Source organism: Agelaius phoeniceus (genome assembly GCF_051311805.1).
Source record: "Agelaius phoeniceus isolate bAgePho1 chromosome W unlocalized genomic scaffold, bAgePho1.hap1 SUPER_W_unloc_2, whole genome shotgun sequence".
In the NCBI taxonomy this organism is placed as follows: Eukaryota; Metazoa; Chordata; class Aves; order Passeriformes; family Icteridae; genus Agelaius; species Agelaius phoeniceus.
The window spans coordinates 4,646,395-4,664,206 of NW_027509867.1; the positions used below are offsets into that span (position 1 = coordinate 4,646,395).

Consider the following 17,812-nt stretch of genomic DNA (forward strand, 5'->3'; position numbering starts at 1 on the left):
GGGCCATGGTGACACTGTGGGGCTGGATGGAAGCAAGGAGTCCATGGTGACAGTCTGGGTCCTGGTGGAACCACAGAGGCCACTGTGACCCTGCAGGGCCTTGTGGAACCATGCAGAGCATTGTGACAGAGCAGGACCTGGTGTCATGATGGGGCCATTGTGACCCTGCAGGGCCCCATGGAACCAAGGGGCCGGTGCTGCTCCTCAGGGACTCCTGGAATGAAGGAAACATGTTTGACACCATGGTGGCCCTTGGGACCAAGAGGCCATTGTGACACTGTGGAACCAAGGAGAGCATTGCTGCACTGCCAGACCTCATGGAACCAAGGATCCATTGTGACACTGCAGGGCCTTGGGGGACCACGGTGCCATTGTGACACTGCAGGGCCCAAGGATCCAAGGGACTTTGTGACACCAAGGGGTCCCATGGAACCAAAGGGACACTGTGACACTGGGAGGCCTCATGGAATCACGGGGACCTTTGGGACACTCTGGGGCCTCATGAAACCACGGTGACACCAAGTTGTCTGGGAGTGTTGATCTGCTGGAGGGCAGGAGGGCTCTGCACAGGGCCCTGGACAGGCTGGATCCAGGGCCCAAATCCAACAAGGTGAGGTTGAACAAGTCCCAGTGCCGGGTCCTGCACTTTGGCCACAACAACCCCTGCAGCAATACAGGCTGGGGACAGAGTGTCTGGAGAGCAGCCAGGCAGAAAGGGACCTGCAGGGCCTGAGGGACAGCAGGCTGGACATGAGGCAGCAGTGTGCCCAGGTGGCCAAGAAGGCCAATGGCTCCTGGCCTGGATCAGGAATGGTGTGGCCAGCAGGAGCAGAGCAGTGATTTTTCCCCTGTGCTCAGCCCTGCTTGGGCAGCACCTTGAGTGCTGTGTCCAGTTCTGGAACCCCAATTTAGGAAGGACATGGATGAGTTGGAGCATGTCCAGAGAAGGGCAACAAGTCTAGGGAGGTGTCTGGAGCACAAGTCTTTTCAGGAGCAGCTGGGAGAGCTGTTGGGGTTGTTTATCCTGGAGAAGAGGAGGCTCAGGGGAGACAAGGCAGTGTCAGGGCACAGGTTGGACTTGATGATCTCCAAGGTCTTTTCCAAACTTGCTGATTCTGGGATTCTCTGAAACCACCCTTGGAGCAGGTGGAGGACAAGCCCTGGGCCTCCTCTTCAGAAGCTCCAGCAGCCCAGGTCCCTCAGCTTCTCCTGGCAGCCCCAAAGCCCATCCTGTCAGTCCTGCAGAGCCTCTGCAGCTCCTCCTCATTGCCCAGAACAGGGAGCCCCAGAGGCAGACACAGCAGCCCAGATGTGCCCCTCTGGCCTGGGGTGCCTCTGGCAAGGGAGAAGCAGCAGGCACTGCAGGAGCCTGCAGACAATTCCTGCAGCACTTGTAGGATGATCCTGCTGCCCAAGGGACGTTCCCATGGGGCCAAGTCAGGAACTGCAATGGGGAGTGGGGCCAGAGAGGAAAGGGCAAACAGGGATGGGCTGTTTGCAGGGCAGGGAACAGGGATGGGCAATGGGAAGAAATCTGGACCAAGGAAGAGTAAAGAAAGCAAAGGTGGCACACAGGAAATGCTCAGGGCAGTTTGGGGGTGGCTGCCAGGCAGCCCTGGCTCTGAGCAACAGCATCTGCAGTGGGACAGGAAACTCCCAGCTGATGGGAACAAACTTTCTGGCTGAGTGCAGAGGCCAGGACAAAGCTGAGTGGTTTCCCTGGTGTCCCCCAGGCCTTGCTGGCCCCAGGGGCTGATGGCATTTGTGCTCCCTCAGGTTCATGTCCCCACAGCAACAGCATGGGGGTGCTGGCCCTGCTGTGGGCAATGCAAACAGGGGCTGCTGAGGCAGTGCTGCTGTGTCTGTGCCTGCAAGGATGGGGCACCTGTGTGAGCTGGGGGAGAGGCCAGGGCTGCAGAGGGGGGATGTTGTTGGCAGCTGCATGAGGACGCTCTGGGACGCTGCCCTGGGCTGTGCAGCGCACTGGGCATGGATCAGCCCCTGCTCTGCTGCTCCTTCCCGTCTGCCCCAGGGCCCTTGCAGAGCCCCAGCCATGCTGTTTGCCCCCAGCCTGCCCACGGCCAGCCTGGGGCTGCTGACGGGGGTTTCTGTGCTGAGCATTGGCCTGGCCGTGTTGTTGAGAGAGCCTGGGCAAGGAGCCTGGAGCCCCCAGGGCCTGGCCTGAGGCGTCAGCGCTGCCCCAGCAGTGCCCATGGCCTGTCCCTGCTGCAGCCCCGGCACTGCCACCCCCAGGGCTGTGCCCGGCCCCGAGAGCACTCAGGCCCTGCAGCAACACCAGGGCCACCAGGGCAGCGGGGCAGGGCCACGGCAGCAGCACTGGCAACACCAAGTGCTGCTGCTGCTGCTGCTGCTGGGCACAGCTGCTGGGCCAGCACTGATCTGCCCCAGCTCTGCACACAGACATTGCTGCTGCAGCTCCAGAGAAGGCAACACAAGGGCATCTCTGCAGAAAACTCTGCTGGGAGATCCTTTAGTTCCTTTAAAGCCACCAAGAGCACAGCCCCTCATTGACACAGTCTGTGGCTACAGGGAAGGTGGAGAGAAATAAAACGAGAAATGGCACAAAGATTGACATTTCTTTGTTGACAATATGAAAATACTAAAATAATGAAAAAGAACCTCCAAAATTAAATCAACAAGAAGGATCAAAGACAACTTATATTACAAGTGATTTGCAGAAATTGGCCAACAGTTTATTGGCCAAATTGTTACAACAGTTAATTGGCCAAATGTTTCCGAAAGCATCCAGTCATCAGTCTCCACACTGCAGCCTTGAGCTCCTGGTTCCTCAGGCTGTAGATGAGGGGGTTCAGGGCTGGGGGCACCACCGAGTACAGAACTGAAAGGGCCACATCCAGGGATGGGGAGGACATGGAGGGGGGCTTCAGGTAGGCAAACATGCCAGTGCTAATGAACAGGGTGACCACAGCCAGGTGAGGGAGGCAGGTGGAAAAGGCTTTGTGCCGTCCGTGCTCAGAGGGGATCCTCAGCACAGCCCCGAAGATCTGCACATAGGAGAAAACAATGAACACAAAACAATTGAAATTTAAACACACAGTTACAGCCAGAAGCCCAAATTCCCTGAGGTAGGATTTGGAGCAGGAGAGCTTTAGGATCTGGGGCACTTCACAGAAGAACTGGCCCAGGGCATTGCCATGGCACAGGGGCAGGGAAAATGTATTGGCTGTGTGCACGAGAGCAGTGAGAAAGGCACTGGCCCAGGCAGCTGCTGCCATGTGGGCACAAGCTCTGCTGCCCAGGAGGGTCCCGTAGTGCAGGGGTTTGCAGATGGACACGTAGCGGTCGTAGCACATCACGGTCAGGAGAAAATACTCTGTTATAGCACAGAAAACAAAAAAAAAACCTTGGGCAGCACATCCAGTGTAGGAGATGTTGCTGGTGTCCCAGAGGGAATTGTGCATGGCTTTGGGGACAGTGGTGCAGATGGAGCCCAGGTCAGCGAGGGCCAGGTTGAGCAGGAAGAAGAACATGGGCGTGTGCAGGTGGTGGCCGCAGGCTACGGCACTGATGATGAGGCCGTTGCCCAGGAGGGCAGCCAGGGAGATGCCCAGCAAGAGGCAGAAGTGCAGGAGCTGCAGCTGCCGCGTGTCTGCCAATGCCAGCAGCAGGAAGTGCCTGATGGAGCTGCTGTTCGACATTTGCTGCACCTTGGCATGGGGATCTGTTCATTGAGAAAGGACAGTGAAGAGTTAGATAGAGATACCTGTAACCAAAATCAAAGCCATTTCCCATACACCCTCTTCTGTAACACACATGGACATGGTTCTTTGTTTTAGAGTTCTAGAGTTTTCTTTTTAAGCTGCCCCCATGTCTCTCCTGGTATTCTAGGATATCAGAAACCCTCAGCTTTTCTGCTGCCCTCTGGTAGAACAGAGTGAGTTCACTGAGGAAAGATGGTAAGTGAAGACTGTGGGGAGATGGTCTCTCACTTGAGTCTCTCTGGAGTTTTTCTGGGCTTTCACTTTTCACAAATGGAGGATGTTCACACTTCCAAGTTTTCTGTAAAGATCAACAGGTACTGCTTAGAGCAGATGGATCCAGCTCAGCCCAGCTCCACTTTTGTTGCCAAGGACTCACGTTGCTCATTTCACCAACCCAGCAACATTTTCAGTCTCACAATACCTCTGCCTTTCCCCATCAATCTTATAACTCAGAGATGCTCTAGGACAGGTTTGCACCCTGGATTGGAGCTCCCAGCTTGGACTGAAATCTCAGGGAGACTCCCAAGTGTCCTTCTGATGGCATTGGATGAAGGGAGATGCAGCTCCTTCCCTGGCTGCACTGACAGCATTGCCCAGAGCCGGGCCCTGGGGACAGCGTCACCCTGAGCCAGCTGTGCCCCTGCCAGAGCCCCCAGGGCCGGGCAGCTGCTCCCAGCCCTGTGCTCTGCAGAGGGAACTGGGCCCGGGGCTGCAGAGCTGCCCCACGGCTCTGCTGCAGCTCTGCCTGCACAGGAGGGGCTGCACGCCTTGGAGCCCCGGCCCTGAGGGCAGAGGCTTGGCTGGGCCACAGGAGGGAGGGGGCTTGTTCAGAGCGAGGGGCTGCACTGCAGGGGCTCCTGTGGGCATCTCTAAACTCTCCCTGCCACAGCATTGCTGGGCTTTGTTTTCTCTCATTGCCTCATCTTCTCTCTGCTTCCTGCAGATTTTCCGCCTGCAGGTGTTTCCCTGTGCCTGATCTCTCCCTGCCAGCACCCACAGCCCCCAAATCTCTGTGCACTCTCCTTGGCCCTACAGAACCCTGCCTGTTTGCAGGGCACTGGCTGGGGGCAGGTTCTGTTTGCAGCTTGGAGAAAGGACAGCTCAGACTGAGCCTGATGGCTCCAGCAAAGGTGATGCTGCTGCTGTCCATGGGCAGAGGGGCTGGAAGCACATTAGGGATCTCCTGTGAACCTATTGATCACTAAAAGTAACAGTTCGGATGTCTGAAGCTCTTGTCAAAATTCATAATTAATAATTCAGAATTAACCTTTAATATGTATCCCCTCCTCCCTGCCATTCTCCAGTAGTAGTAAACTGAATACCTAATCTTAGAAAATTTCCTCATTTTGAACAAAATCCTTGCCCTAGAAATATTCTAGGACTGATAAGAACCCCTCAGCATGTTAGAGATTCATGAGTATTTCACCTCCCCTGCACCAGAAATACCCAGAGTTGTACTCACAGGCTCTGCAGGCATTGGCATGTTCCAGCTTGAGGAGATGGCTCCAGGAGCTGCAGCTGCACTGTCCTGCAGCCAGAGGTTTCTGTGCCAAGGGCTGGCAGTGATTGTGCCCCAGGCACTTCTCAGCCCCTTCCCAGCCCTGACTGATTGAAGCTCTCTGTGCCTCTGGGCTGTGCCCGGGCTGGCTGCAGGCAGTGCCCCAGCCCTGCTGGGCTGGCACAAGAGCTGCTCATCCAGAGAAATGTGCTTTTGAAGCTCTTCTTGGTGAGCAGGAGCTGCCTCTGTGCCAGGAGCCCAGCCCAGCTCAGCAGCACAGACACAGCACAGGGACTTTAATCAGCCTCTGGGGCTTTGTGCTCAGGCCCTGAACATCAGTCCCTGAGAGGGAGCTGAAGAAACCTCTGCAGAACTCCAAGGCAGCATACAATTCCAAACTTTCTTGCACTTTTAATGGGTCCCAGAGAGGGACAGGACTGAGCAAGTGTCCCCAGGCCCCAGGCAGAGCAGAGAACTGCAGGCAGTGCTGACAGGTGGGGACAAAGAGAAGCCAAGTCTTGGTGCCCTGGGGCACAGCAGGGTCTGTGCCAGCAAGGGCTGGGAGGAGACACCTTGTCCTGAGGCCCTGGGGCCTCCTGGCACAGCCCCAGCCAGGCTGGGCACTGTCAGCCCCTTGTGCTGCCCTCAGCATCCCCCCCTAGCCCACATCCCAGTGGCCTCAAGGATCTGCTGCAAGGAGTCCCTGGGGAGCCTTGCTCAGCAATGGCCCTGGGGGCTCCTGAATGCTCCCTGCAGGGACTGCAGCTTTTTCAAAGGACTTTGGCTTTGGCTTTTGCCTTGGAATCTCTGAGAGCTTTGTGCAATCATGGCCTCCACTTATCTGCTGTAATTAATCCCTGGAGAGGCTTTGTCAGTAACAACACTCAGTGGGGCTCATTAATACTTCAGGGTACTCCAGTTATTTGAAGGTACTTGGTGTTTCCCTTTTGATACAGACTTTGTGAGAGGTTTGTGCAATCATGGCCCCAATTATCTGCTTTAATGAGTCCCTGGAGAACTTTGCATTGGCACTCAGTGGTGCTCAGTAATGCTTTGAGCTTCTCAAAATTTTTAAGGTAGTTTGGAATTTCCTTTCCACATTGAGACTCTGAGAGGTTTTTGGTCAATCCTGGCCTCCAATTCTCTCCTCCAAGGAGTCCAGGAGGAGCCTGGGTTGGGGATGAACCTCAGTGGGACCCATTCAAGCTCTGAGACACTTTTGGGTTTTCCTCTGACTTTGACTCCTGGAAAGGTTTGTGCAATCTCCTCTCAGGCCCTGAGGTTCCAGGGCTCAGCTCCAAATGCACCACAGGGCTCATCAGGATGCAGCAAGTCCTGACAAACCATGGCTCTGCCTTGATTTCTCTCTGCTCTAATGCAGTTTATCAGGAACGTATCTGGAGTGATTTTGGTTTGCTAATTTGAGATTTCTCAGCCAATGCATCTATTAATGCAGTGGGATCAGTGTTGGCTAATTACCATTGCCCTCACTGGAATATATTTACTCATTTCCTGCTGTGAGATAGGATTAGGAGAAAGGCAAAGTAGGCTCAAAATTTTAAAGGGGTATATAGAAAAGTGTATTACCAGTAAATAGAAGAAAGAGTAATAAGAATCTGAACACTTCTCCTCTCCCTACAACCTTTTCTTTCTTACTGACAATGCAAGGAGACAAAACCTGAAAGTTTCAGTCAGTTTACACCATCTAGAACATTCTTTCTTCAGTTCACTTAGGGAGAGGAGTCCCTCTTTCATGCTATGGGGACTTCTGCATAAGAAAAAAGTTCTCTCGTGGCCCTCAATTCCCATGAATAGCAGCTGCCCAGAAAATCTGCAAGTGTGAAGTCCCTTCCATTTTTCATAGCTTTTCCCACAGCTGTTTTTATGGGCCATGTCAACTTATGGGGTATGAGTTTAAAGATGAGCCGTTCAAGAGCAAAGATTCTCTTCATCTATTTCTGAAATCATCTTCATCTCTGACAACAGAGATCTTCTTCTTCACTCCCTGAGGGCACAGGATCTCACCACTCTTCTCTCTTTCTCTGTTTAAACTTCTCATGGGATCACAGCTACTTCAACATTTGCCTACTTTAGCATGGAGGTTTTTGCTGAACAGGTCATCTCCCCATATTTTCAATTAGTTATAGGGAAAAAGAGAGTCTGATATATTAATTACACCCTTCCCCATAGCTTTACAAGAGGATTTCAGCCCCAAGATCAAGGCATCTCCTCGTCGCTTCTATCGGGGACTCAACTTCCCCTTCAGTGACCTCAGTGTCTTCATGTTGCCCCTCTGTGTGCCTGCACTTTGTCCTTTTCTCTCACTGGAGGGAGGCTGGAAGCACTGAAAGAGTTCATATCTCACCCGGGGCCTGCAGATGGTTCCGTGACCCCGGCCGGGCTCGGTGCTTGCGGCCGGAGCTGTTTTACAATGGAGGTTTCTGCAGCGGCTGCGCTGGGGCTGTGTCAGGATGGGCCGCGCTGGGGCAGGGCCAGGATCTCAGCAGCCAGGCCAGAGCACAGCAGCAGCACGGCCGGGGGCCGATGGCTTCTCCTGCCCCTGCCCGGGGCTTGCGGCTGAAGCCCAAGGGTGGCAGAATCTTGGCCGAGCCGGCCCGGCCCGGGGCTGCTCCTGGGGCCCGGCGGATCCTGGCTGGGCCCGGGCTGGCGGCGGGGCAGGGCTCAGCAGGGCCCAGATGTTCCCAACTGCAGCCATGGCCCGGCCCGGCCTCGGCCCCGCGGCCTCCCCTGCCCTGCCCGGCAGCCGATGGGGCCTGGCGGGGTCCCTGGGAAGGGGCCCGGCCCCACGGCAGGAGCCGCCCGGCCCGGCCTGGCTGAGACGGGGCCGGGTCAGCCTTGTTACCTCTGTGCCAGCCAGAAGGGAAAGAGACCCTCCCAGGCTTTCCCATCTTTAACATGTGCCTTCACAGAGGCGTGTACAGTTTCCTTCATAGTTTAACAGATTGTCAATTCTCAAAGATAATTACTGATTGTTTTTTTTGTCAGACATGGAGGAAACTGCTAGCAGCTTCTCTTAGAACATCACTTCCGTGATGCAAAACCAACACAACAGCGCAGAGCACAGAGCTCCTTTGTCCATATATAGTGCTCATGTGCCCGAGGTTTCAAAATACCTCCCTGGGAGATCTCCGGGCCCTCTCCAAGGTGTTTTCAAATGAAAACATTCAGCTCAGAGTCTAAGAAAATCACCAGAGGACAGGGCCAGCCTGACCTGTCTGTCCTGGCTACTTTTGTCTGAGATCAGTCCTTGGATAAACAGAATTGAGAGGCCAAATTCTAATTTTGGCCATGGTCCCTGGACCTGAAAGCCGGTTCTTTTCCATAGGAAGGAAGGAACAGAGCCCCAGGGTTTCAGGGGCAGATGAGAAATGGCCACCAGAGGCCAAGGCCAGACAGAGCAAGCAGGATTTTGTTCTGAGTGATATCCTTGCATATAGGAATTGCTTCAGGGAGAGTTTCAATTTTGGCAATGGGCATTGGAAAAGGGGGGCGGTTCTTTCCCATAGCAAGAAAAGCATGGAGCCCCAGTTTTCCAGGAGCTGATGAGAGGCGGCCCTTGACATTGCAACATCAGCCAGACCTGTCAGGGGACTCCTGGGAAGCCAAACCAGCCAGGCCTGTTCCATGTACCCTCAGTTCCATGGGGCCCCACAGTGTCCCAATGGTCCCTTGCTTCCCTGAGGCCCTGAAGAGTCATAATGCCCCCTTGGTGACACCAGGCCCTGAAGGGTCCCAATGGTCTCCATGGTTCCATCAGGCCCCACAGAGCCATAATGGTCTCTGGGTTCCATGAAGCCCCGCTGGGTCACCATGGCCCCTTGGTTCCATGGGCTCCAGTGGTGCCACAATGATTCCCTTGGTTCCATGAGGTTCCCACAGTGTCCCAGTGATCTCCATGGGAAGGGAAGAACCCAGCCCCAGTGTTGCAGGGGCAGTCACCAGAGGTCCAGGCCACCCAGGCTTGATGGTACTGGCAGATTGTGCCTGGGAGCAACCCTTGGATATCCAGAATTTTGGAGGTGGAATCCCAATTTCAGACATGGACACCTGGAGGATAAGGATGGGTGTTTTCCATTGGAAAGAAAGCACGGAACACTGATTACACAGTGACATTTGGGGATCTATGGGGAGTATTGGGGATTGTTCCTGCACCTCGTGACCCAACAGGAGCTTCTCTAATAAATGTTGCCTGAAGCTCCCACTGTGGTCATGACAGGAACCCATGTGAGTGTCTGGGACATCCCGGCTCTTTGGCAGCCTGGGGACTCCTGGGATGTCACCATGGGATGGCTGTGACTGTCTCTGACCCCAGGGCTCTTTACCATCCCAGAAAGCCCTGGGAGGCATCCATGGAGCCCCTGTCTCTGTGTGTGACATTCCAGCTCTGGAACAGCCTGGAGACTCTTGGAAAGATCCCATGGAGCCCCTCTGAGGGCCTGTGAAAAATCTGACCCTTAGCAGGCAACCATCCCCAGCCCCCTGTTGCTATGGTCAGTTTCCATGGCAACCATCCCCAACCCCTGTTGCTATGGTCAGTTTCCATGGCAACCATCACCAGCCCCCTGTTGCTATGCTCAGTCCCTTGGCAGCTCCATGGAGACCCCATGCCAGGGGTGGTTGCCATGGACACCAGCTCAGGCCTGCAGCCAGAGCCTGTTGCCATGGCAACCATTGGCAGCCCCCATCCCCAGGCTGATGGGATCCCAGAAGCACAGAATTGGCTGAGCTGGGAGGGACCCATCAGGATCCTCCAGTCCAACTGCTGGCCCTGCACAGGACACCCCAACAATGCCAGCCTGGGCCTGGCAGCGCTGGCCAAACGCTGCTGCAGCTCAGAGAGCCCTGGAGCTGGGACCCTGCCCTGGGGAGCCTGGCCAGGGCCCCAGCAGCCTCTGGCCAAAAACCTTTTCCTGACATCCAACCTGAGCCTGCTCCAACTCAGCTGCAGCCGCTCCCTCCACTCCTGTCCCTGGGCACCAGAGGGAAGAGGTTCCCACAGCCCCAGCCAGGGACCCGCTCCCAAGGCTGCTGCCAAGGCCACCAGGGCTGGCACCAGCTGGGATGCTCGCTTTCCACGGGCCGGGCTTCAGGAATGGGATTCCCCAATTTCCTGCTCCCGCTAAAACCGTGCTGCCCTCGCTGCCCTCCCGCCTCCCATGGAAAGCACAAAAGGCAAAGATCCCGGACTGGTTTAAGAACAATTTAATGGGAACAGCAACGGGATAAGGAACAAACAGGAACAGAAACAATATTGATAACAGAAGGGATAAATAAAACTGTTTACAGGGAAAACTACAACACACCTCACAGGGTCTGCCTGGCTACAATATTTCTTGCCTGGAAAGGACACCCTTCTCCTCAGGGAGAGAGAGAGAGAGTCCCTTTCCTGTCCCTGGCAATGATCTGAGGTGGGACTGAATGTAATGACAGAGCCATGGCCAGACCCTCATGTTCTCCAATCCTACATCAGGTCATTGGCAAAGGGCAGGAAAAGGTACAGGTGTCTTCCCAGCATGGATCACAGGGAACATGGATCACCAGGGCTCTTTGCAATCTGGCTTCTCCCATGGGGGATGAAGCTGGAGTGGTGCATGAAGCTGTTCCTGCAATCGAGGCACTTGCAGGGCTTCATTTACGGGTGGCTCCGTTGGTGTCTTGTCAAATGAGAGCTTCTGGTGAAGCTCTTCCCACACTGGGGACACTCGTAGGGCCTCTGCCTCTCCCCAGTGTGGATGCGCTGGTGCCTGATGAGGGTGGAATTGTGCTTGAAGCTCTTCCCGCAGTCAGGGCAGTAGAAGGGCCTCTCATCCGCGTGAATCCGCTCATGCAGGTGGAGATTTGAGCTGGTCCGAAACCTCTTCCCACACGTGCGGCACTCGTAGGGTCTCTCCCCAGTGTGGATGAGCTGGTGCCTGATGAGGTGGGACTTGCGCTTGAAGCCCTTCCCGCAATCAGGGCAGTGGAAGGGCCTTTCTTCTGTGTGAATCTGCCAGTGCCTGGCGAGATCAGGGCTGGTGTGAAACCTCTTCTGGCACTCAGGACACTCGTAGGGCCTCTCCCCAGTGTGGATGCACTGGTGGGTCAAAAGGGTGGAGCTGCAGCTGAAGCCCTTCCCACACTCCCCACACTCATAGGGCCTCTCCCCAGTGTGGATCATCTGGTGGCTGATCAGGGTGCTGCTCTGCCTGAAGCTCTTCCCACACTCCAAGCACTTGTGGGGCTTTTTCCCATCATGAAGCTGCTCATGGGCCACCAGCTCTGAGCTCTGGCTGAAGCTCTGTCCACCTTCCTGGCTCAGGGTGGGTCTTTCCTCCTCAGAGCACCCTGGGCTGGGTTTGGAGCCCCTTCTCCTGTGGGATCTCTGGGACTTGTCCTCCACGTTGGAATTCTGCACTGTGGAGCCACTCAAAATGGCCTCTTCCATGAGGTTCCGCCACAGGGATTTGCCCTCCCTGGTCTCCATCCTCAGCTTCTTCCCTGGGGGAGGAAGGACAAGGAGAGGATGGGATTTGCCTCCGTGCCAGAGGGAAGGGGAAGGAGATCCCCCCAGTGCATCCCCAGCAGGACGGGGTTGGCAGCAGGGTTGTCCTGCAGCCGGGGGCTGTGCTGGGCTGGGAGATGGAGCAGGAGAGAGGGGGAAAGGGGCACTGACTTCCTCCTCACCTGCCTGGGGCTCCTGGGGCACCGTCTTCTTCCTCGCAGCCTCCTCCTCCATCTGGCCAAGTTTAAGGGATGGAAAATCCTGTTTTGAGAAGAAAACAATGGATAAGTACATTGAATTTTGTACTTGTTTGAATGCAAACCTGGGGAGGGTCTAAACCAGGATTACAGTTTAATAAGAAAATGAAGATCGAGGCAATGATGCAGAAACACTGCCTTAAACTGACAGAGTCAGGATATAACCTGACACCCTGTTGCTGCTCAGGGTGGTGGCTGCAGTCCCATTAAATGGTGGCTGCAGTCCTCTTGGAGAGATGAACGTGATTCTGTCCAAGCAGTGATCCTGTAGAAGGGTCTGGTCTTCCTCTGGAGGTCCAGTGGTGGTTCTGGAGCTCTTGTCCTCTGGGAATCCAGTAGGCAAGCTGCTCCTGGTGTTGCAAGGCTCAGCTTATATCCAGGTAGGAATGCTTGGATCCTCCCCCTGGGCGGAGCAGCCCACAATGGGAGGATGGAATTCTATCAGTCCTGCAGTGACACTCAATGGCCCATTCCCAGAAGATATCTCCCCTGGAGGGCGTGATCAGGGCTGAGTCATGGAAGAGATCAAGAACACTGCCCCACCTGTTTATAGCAGCTGATGAAGATGGGGATTGAAAACATGCATTTGGTTCCATCTTACACTGCAGCCTGAAACAGTGGGGGAATCCCTGCTCAGGGGGTGAACACCACCCCCCTTACCCAAACTGGCTCAGGTGTAAAACCCCCACCCCGGGAAGGCCACACACACACAGGGGACAATGTCACACTTGCCCTGCTCCAGGGCAAATGGCATCTCTCTAATATTTTCTTAACCAGATTGCAAAATTATTTTGGCACAGTGAGTTCAGGGCACTGTTCTTTGACCCCAGTTGCCTTTGACAACAGCATGGTTCCTTCCTCTGAGGAGGTTGTGGGTCTCTCTGGAGGAACTCTTGGAAACTTGGATGCAGCTTCCTCTGAGCAACCTATGGGAGAACTGATGAGGAAAATGGCTGTTGTGGGACTGGAGTGTAAAGAAAATACTTTGTTGTCCCTACTTGAAAAGTTTGGTAAAATCACTGGAGGAAATGGAGAAAATAATACCAGCAAGACTGACAAGGTTCATTCACCACATGGTGAGGAACACAAGGCTGCTAAAAGTCCCACAAGAAGCCCAGCTCAAGTAGCTAAATTCCCAAATAACTACTGAATTCCCAGGCTTGGGTTTTTTCCGAATGTGAGAATCATTATTCTCTTCATCCCTGTCACCTTTGTGACAGCTACACAGAGCTTTCCCTTCCTTTTAATAATATCTGTATTGGGCCGAATTTGCACTTTTCTTTAATTGTAACCTGCCAGCAGCTGAGCTGGAGCTGTGCAGGAACCAAGGAAACTTGGAATTGCCACAGAATTGCTTCTATTGTCAGCCGGTGCTGCGGCGGCCGTGGGGCAGAGGGGTGGGAAAGGGGGCTCCGGGGTGGCAGTGGAGGAAATGCCGGGCCCGGGGGCTGAGCACAGGGCTGAGCACGCAGAGATGGTTTTGTTCTTGCTGAGCTCGCACTGAACCAAGGCCTGTCCTGCCCCTCATTCGGCCACGCTGAGGAGGGGCTGAGGGTGTGGGGGAGGCTGGGAGGGGACACAGCCAGGACAGGAGATCCCAGCTGACCCCAGGGATACCCCAGACCATAGGACATCATGATCAGTGCATGAAGTGTGGGGAACAAGGAGGAAGGGGGCACAGTTGCAGTGAGGGTTTTGTCTCCCCAGGTAACACTTAGGCAGGATTGGGCCCTGTTTCGCCAGTGGGCAGGGCCCGCACCAAAGACACAGACACCAACTTAACTTAAGGAACAGTGTAATTTAGATAATGCAAATTTGCAAAAAATTACAAAAATATTAGGTAGGCAAAGCAAATAACCATTAGTAAATAATTCCAAAAGAGGACATGTTGAAATGAGTATCACACAACTGTCCATTTCTGGCTGCAGGCTCTGGAGATTCTATCTCTGCCTTCAATCAGGGTTGCATTCCCTAAAGAATCCTGGTACCAAATCCTGCTTTCCAAGGCTGGAACAGTGTCTCAGGTTTAGCTGGGTGTGTATTCAATTACCCTCTGTTAAAGTTGGGGCAATTATCATCTGTTAATTGAGCAGTTTACTTTATCTCTTCCACATGAATCCTCCCTCCAGGGAGATATCTTCTGTTAATGGGCCATTGAGTGTCACTGATAAAAATTCCAACATCCCATTGTGAGAAGCTCTGCCCAGAGGGAGGAGCCAAGCATTCCTACCTGGATATAATCTGAGAATGTGAACATCAGAGACAGCCTTCTCCCACAAGATTCCCAGAAGAGCAGCTTTCAGCTCCACTGGATCCCAGAGGAAGACCGGGCCAATGGACGCCACAACTGGACCTTCAGAGGAAAACTCCACCCTTCCACAGGATCACTGCTCCAACAGAACCACACCTGTCCCTGCAGGAGCACTGCAGCCACCATTTAACAGGAGTGCTACCAACACTCTGACCCACAGGGTGTCAGGTCGTATTCTGACTCTGTAAGTAGTTTTTTAGTACTACTGCATTTGTATTTTTAATTTTCCTTCTGAAGAATTGTTATTCCTATTCCCATAGACTTTGCTTGACAGCCCCTTGTTTTTAAAATTATAATTCCAAGTGAAGGGATTAACATTTTCCATTTCAAGGGAGTCTCCTGCCTTCCTTAGCAGACACCTGTCTTTTCAAACTGACACAATGCCCTGGGACAGCCAGGCAGGTGAGGAGGAAGTCAGTGCCCCTTTCTCCCTCTCTCCTGCTCCATCTCCCAGCCCAGCACAGCCCCCGGCTGCAGGACAACCCTGCTGCCAACCCCATCCTGCCGGGGATTCACTGGGGGGATCTCCTTCCCCTTCCCTGTGGCACGGAGGCAAATCCCATCCTCTCCTTGTCCTTCCTCCCCCAGGGAAGAAGCTGAGCATTGAGACCAGGGAGGAAAAATCCCCAGGGCAGGACCTCATGGAAGAGGCCATTTTGCGTGACTCCAGGGCACAGGAATCCAATGGGGAGGAAAATCCCCAGAGATTCCACAAGAGGAGGGGCTCCAAACCCAGCCCAGGGTGCTCTGAGGAGGAAAGACCCACCCTGAGCCAGGAAGGTGGACAGAGCTTCAGCCCGAGCATGGAGCTGGTGGGCCATGGGCAGCTTCACAATGGGGAGAAGCCCCACAAGTGCTTGGAGTGTGGGAAGAGCTTCAGGCAGAGCAGCACCCTGATCAGCCACCAGATGATCCACGCTGGGGAATGGCCCTACGAGTGTGGGGAGTGTGGGAAGGACTTCAGCTGCAGCTCTGCCCTCATCACCCACCAACGCATCCACACTGGGGAGAGGCCCTACGAGTGTCCTGAGTGTCAGAAGAGGTTTCAGACCAGCTCCAGTCTCCTCCAGCACCAGCAGATTCACACTGATAAGAGGCCCTTCCACTGCCCTGACTGTGGGAGGGGCTTCAAGCGCAACTCCCACCTCATCAGGCACCAGCGGATGCACACCGGGGAGAAGCCCTACAAGTGTGGGGAATGTGGGATGAGCTTCAGCCAGAACTCTAACCTGATCTCCCACCACAAGACCCACACCAGGTAATGACCCTATGAATGTGGGGAATGTGGGAAGAGCTTTAGGCAGAAGTCTCTCTTGATCTGCCACCAGAGGATCCACACTGGGGAAAGGCCATACAACTGCGGGGAATGTGGGATGACCTTTAGTAGGAAGACCCAAATGATCATCCACCAAATGATCCACACAGGGGAGAGGCCCTACCAGTGCCCCGAGTGTGGGAAGAGGTTTCACACCAGATCTCAGCTCCTCCAGCACCAGCGCATTCACACGGATGAGAGGCCCTTCCACTGCCCTGACTGCGGGAAGGGCTTCAAGCACAACTCCACCCTCGTCACCCACCGGCGCATCCACACTGGGGAGAGGCCCTACGAGTGTCCCCAGTGTGGGAAGAGCTTCACCAGCAGCTCTCACTTGACTAGACACCAATGGAGGCACCGGTAAGGGAAGCCCTGCACATGCCCCAACTGCAGGAAGAGCTTCATGCACTGCTCCAGCTAAATCCCCCATTGGAGACACCACGTTGGTCAGAGCCCTGGTGATCCATGTTCCCTGTGATCCATGCTGGGAAGACACCTGTCCCTTTGGTTGCCCCGCCAATGACTTTATGTGAGATTGGAGAACATGAGGGTCTGGCCATGGCTCTGTCATTACATTCACTCCCACCTCAGGTCATTGCCAGGGGCAGGAAAGGGACTCTCTCTCTCTCTCCCTGAGGAAAAGGGTGTCCTTTCCAGACAGGAGGAAATACATTGCCAGGAAGAACTAGTTGTTGATGTTGTAGTTTTCTCTGTAAATAGTTTTACTTATCCCTTCTGTTATCAATATTGTTTCTGTTCCTTTTGCTCCTTATCTCGTTGCTGTTCCCAATAAATTGTTCTTATCCCAGCCTGGGATCTTTGCCTTTTGTGCTTTCCATGGGAGGCGGGAGGGCAGCGAGGGCAGCGTGGTTTTAGCAGGAGCAGGAAATTGAGGAATCCCATTGCTGAAGCCCGGCCCGTGGAAACCGAGCATCCCAGCTGGTGCCAGCCCTGGTGGCCATGGCAACCACCCCTGGCATGGGGTCTCCATGGAGCTGCCAAGGGACTGATCATAGCAACAGGGGGCTGGGGATGGTTGCTATGGAAACTGCCCATAGCAACTGTGGACTGGTGATGGTTGCCTACTAAGGATCAGATTTGTCACAGGCCCTCAGAGGGGTTCCATGGGGACATTCCAAGAATCTCCAGGCTGTTCCAGAGCTGCAATGTCACAGGCAGAGACAGGGGCTCCATGGAGACCTCCCAGGGCTTTCTGGGGATGGTAAAGAGCCCTGTGGTCAGAGGCAGTCACAGCCATTCCATGGTGACATCCCAGGAGTCCCCAGGCTGCCAAAGAGCCGGGATGGCCCTGACACTCACATGGGTTCCTGTCATGAGCACAGTGGGAGCTTCAGGCAACATTTATTAGAAAAGCTCCTGTTGGTTCACGAGGTGCAGAAACGATCCCCAATGCTCCCCATAGATCCCCAAATGTCACTGTGTAATCAGTGTTCCGTGCTTTCTTTCCAATGGAAAACACCCATCCTTATCCTCCAGGTGTCCATGTCTGAAATTGGGATTCCACCTCTAAAATTCTGGATATCCAAGGGTTGCTCCCAGGCACAATCTGCCAGTACCATCAAGCCTGGCTGGCCTTGGCCTCTGGTGGCTGCCCCTGCAACACTGGGGCTCGGTTTTTCCCTTCCCATGGAGATCACTGGGACACTGTGGAGACCTCATGGAACCAAGGGGATCATTGTGGCACCACTGGAGCCCATGGAACCAAGGAGCCATGGTGACCCAGCGGGGCTTCATGGAACCCAGAGACCATTATGGCTCTGTGGGGCCTGATGGAACCATGGAGACCATTGGGACCCTTCAGGGCCTGGTGTCACCAAGGGGGCATTATGACTCCTCAGGGCCTCAGGGAAGCAAGGGACCATTGGGACACTGTTGGGCCCCATGGAACTGAGGGTACATGGAACAGGTCTGGCTGGCTTGGCCTCCCAGGGGTCCCCTGACAGGTCTGGCTGATGTTGCAATGTCACGGGCTGCCTCTCATCAGCTCCTGGAACACTGGGGCTCCATGCTTTTCTTGCTATGGGAAAGAACCGCCCCCCTTTTCAGATGCCCATTGCCAAAATTGAAACTCTCCCTAAAGCAATTCCTATATGCAAGGATATCACTCAGAACAAAATCCTGCTTGCTCTGGCTGGCCTTGGCCTCTGGTGGCCATTTCTCATCTG

The 17,812-nt window shown here is 54.4% G+C and overlaps 1 protein-coding gene across 1 annotated transcript in view; it reads left to right on the forward strand.

Annotated features, from left to right (window-relative positions):
* The window catches only part of LOC143692673 (uncharacterized), a 180,661-nt gene extending 164,671 nt beyond the window's left edge, over positions 1–15,990 (forward strand). The window contains 1 exon segment of the mRNA XM_077172920.1: positions 15,140–15,990. Coding sequence (XP_077029035.1) covers positions 15,140–15,990 — 851 coding nt within the window.
* Positions 15,991–17,812: the final 1,822 nt, after the last annotated feature.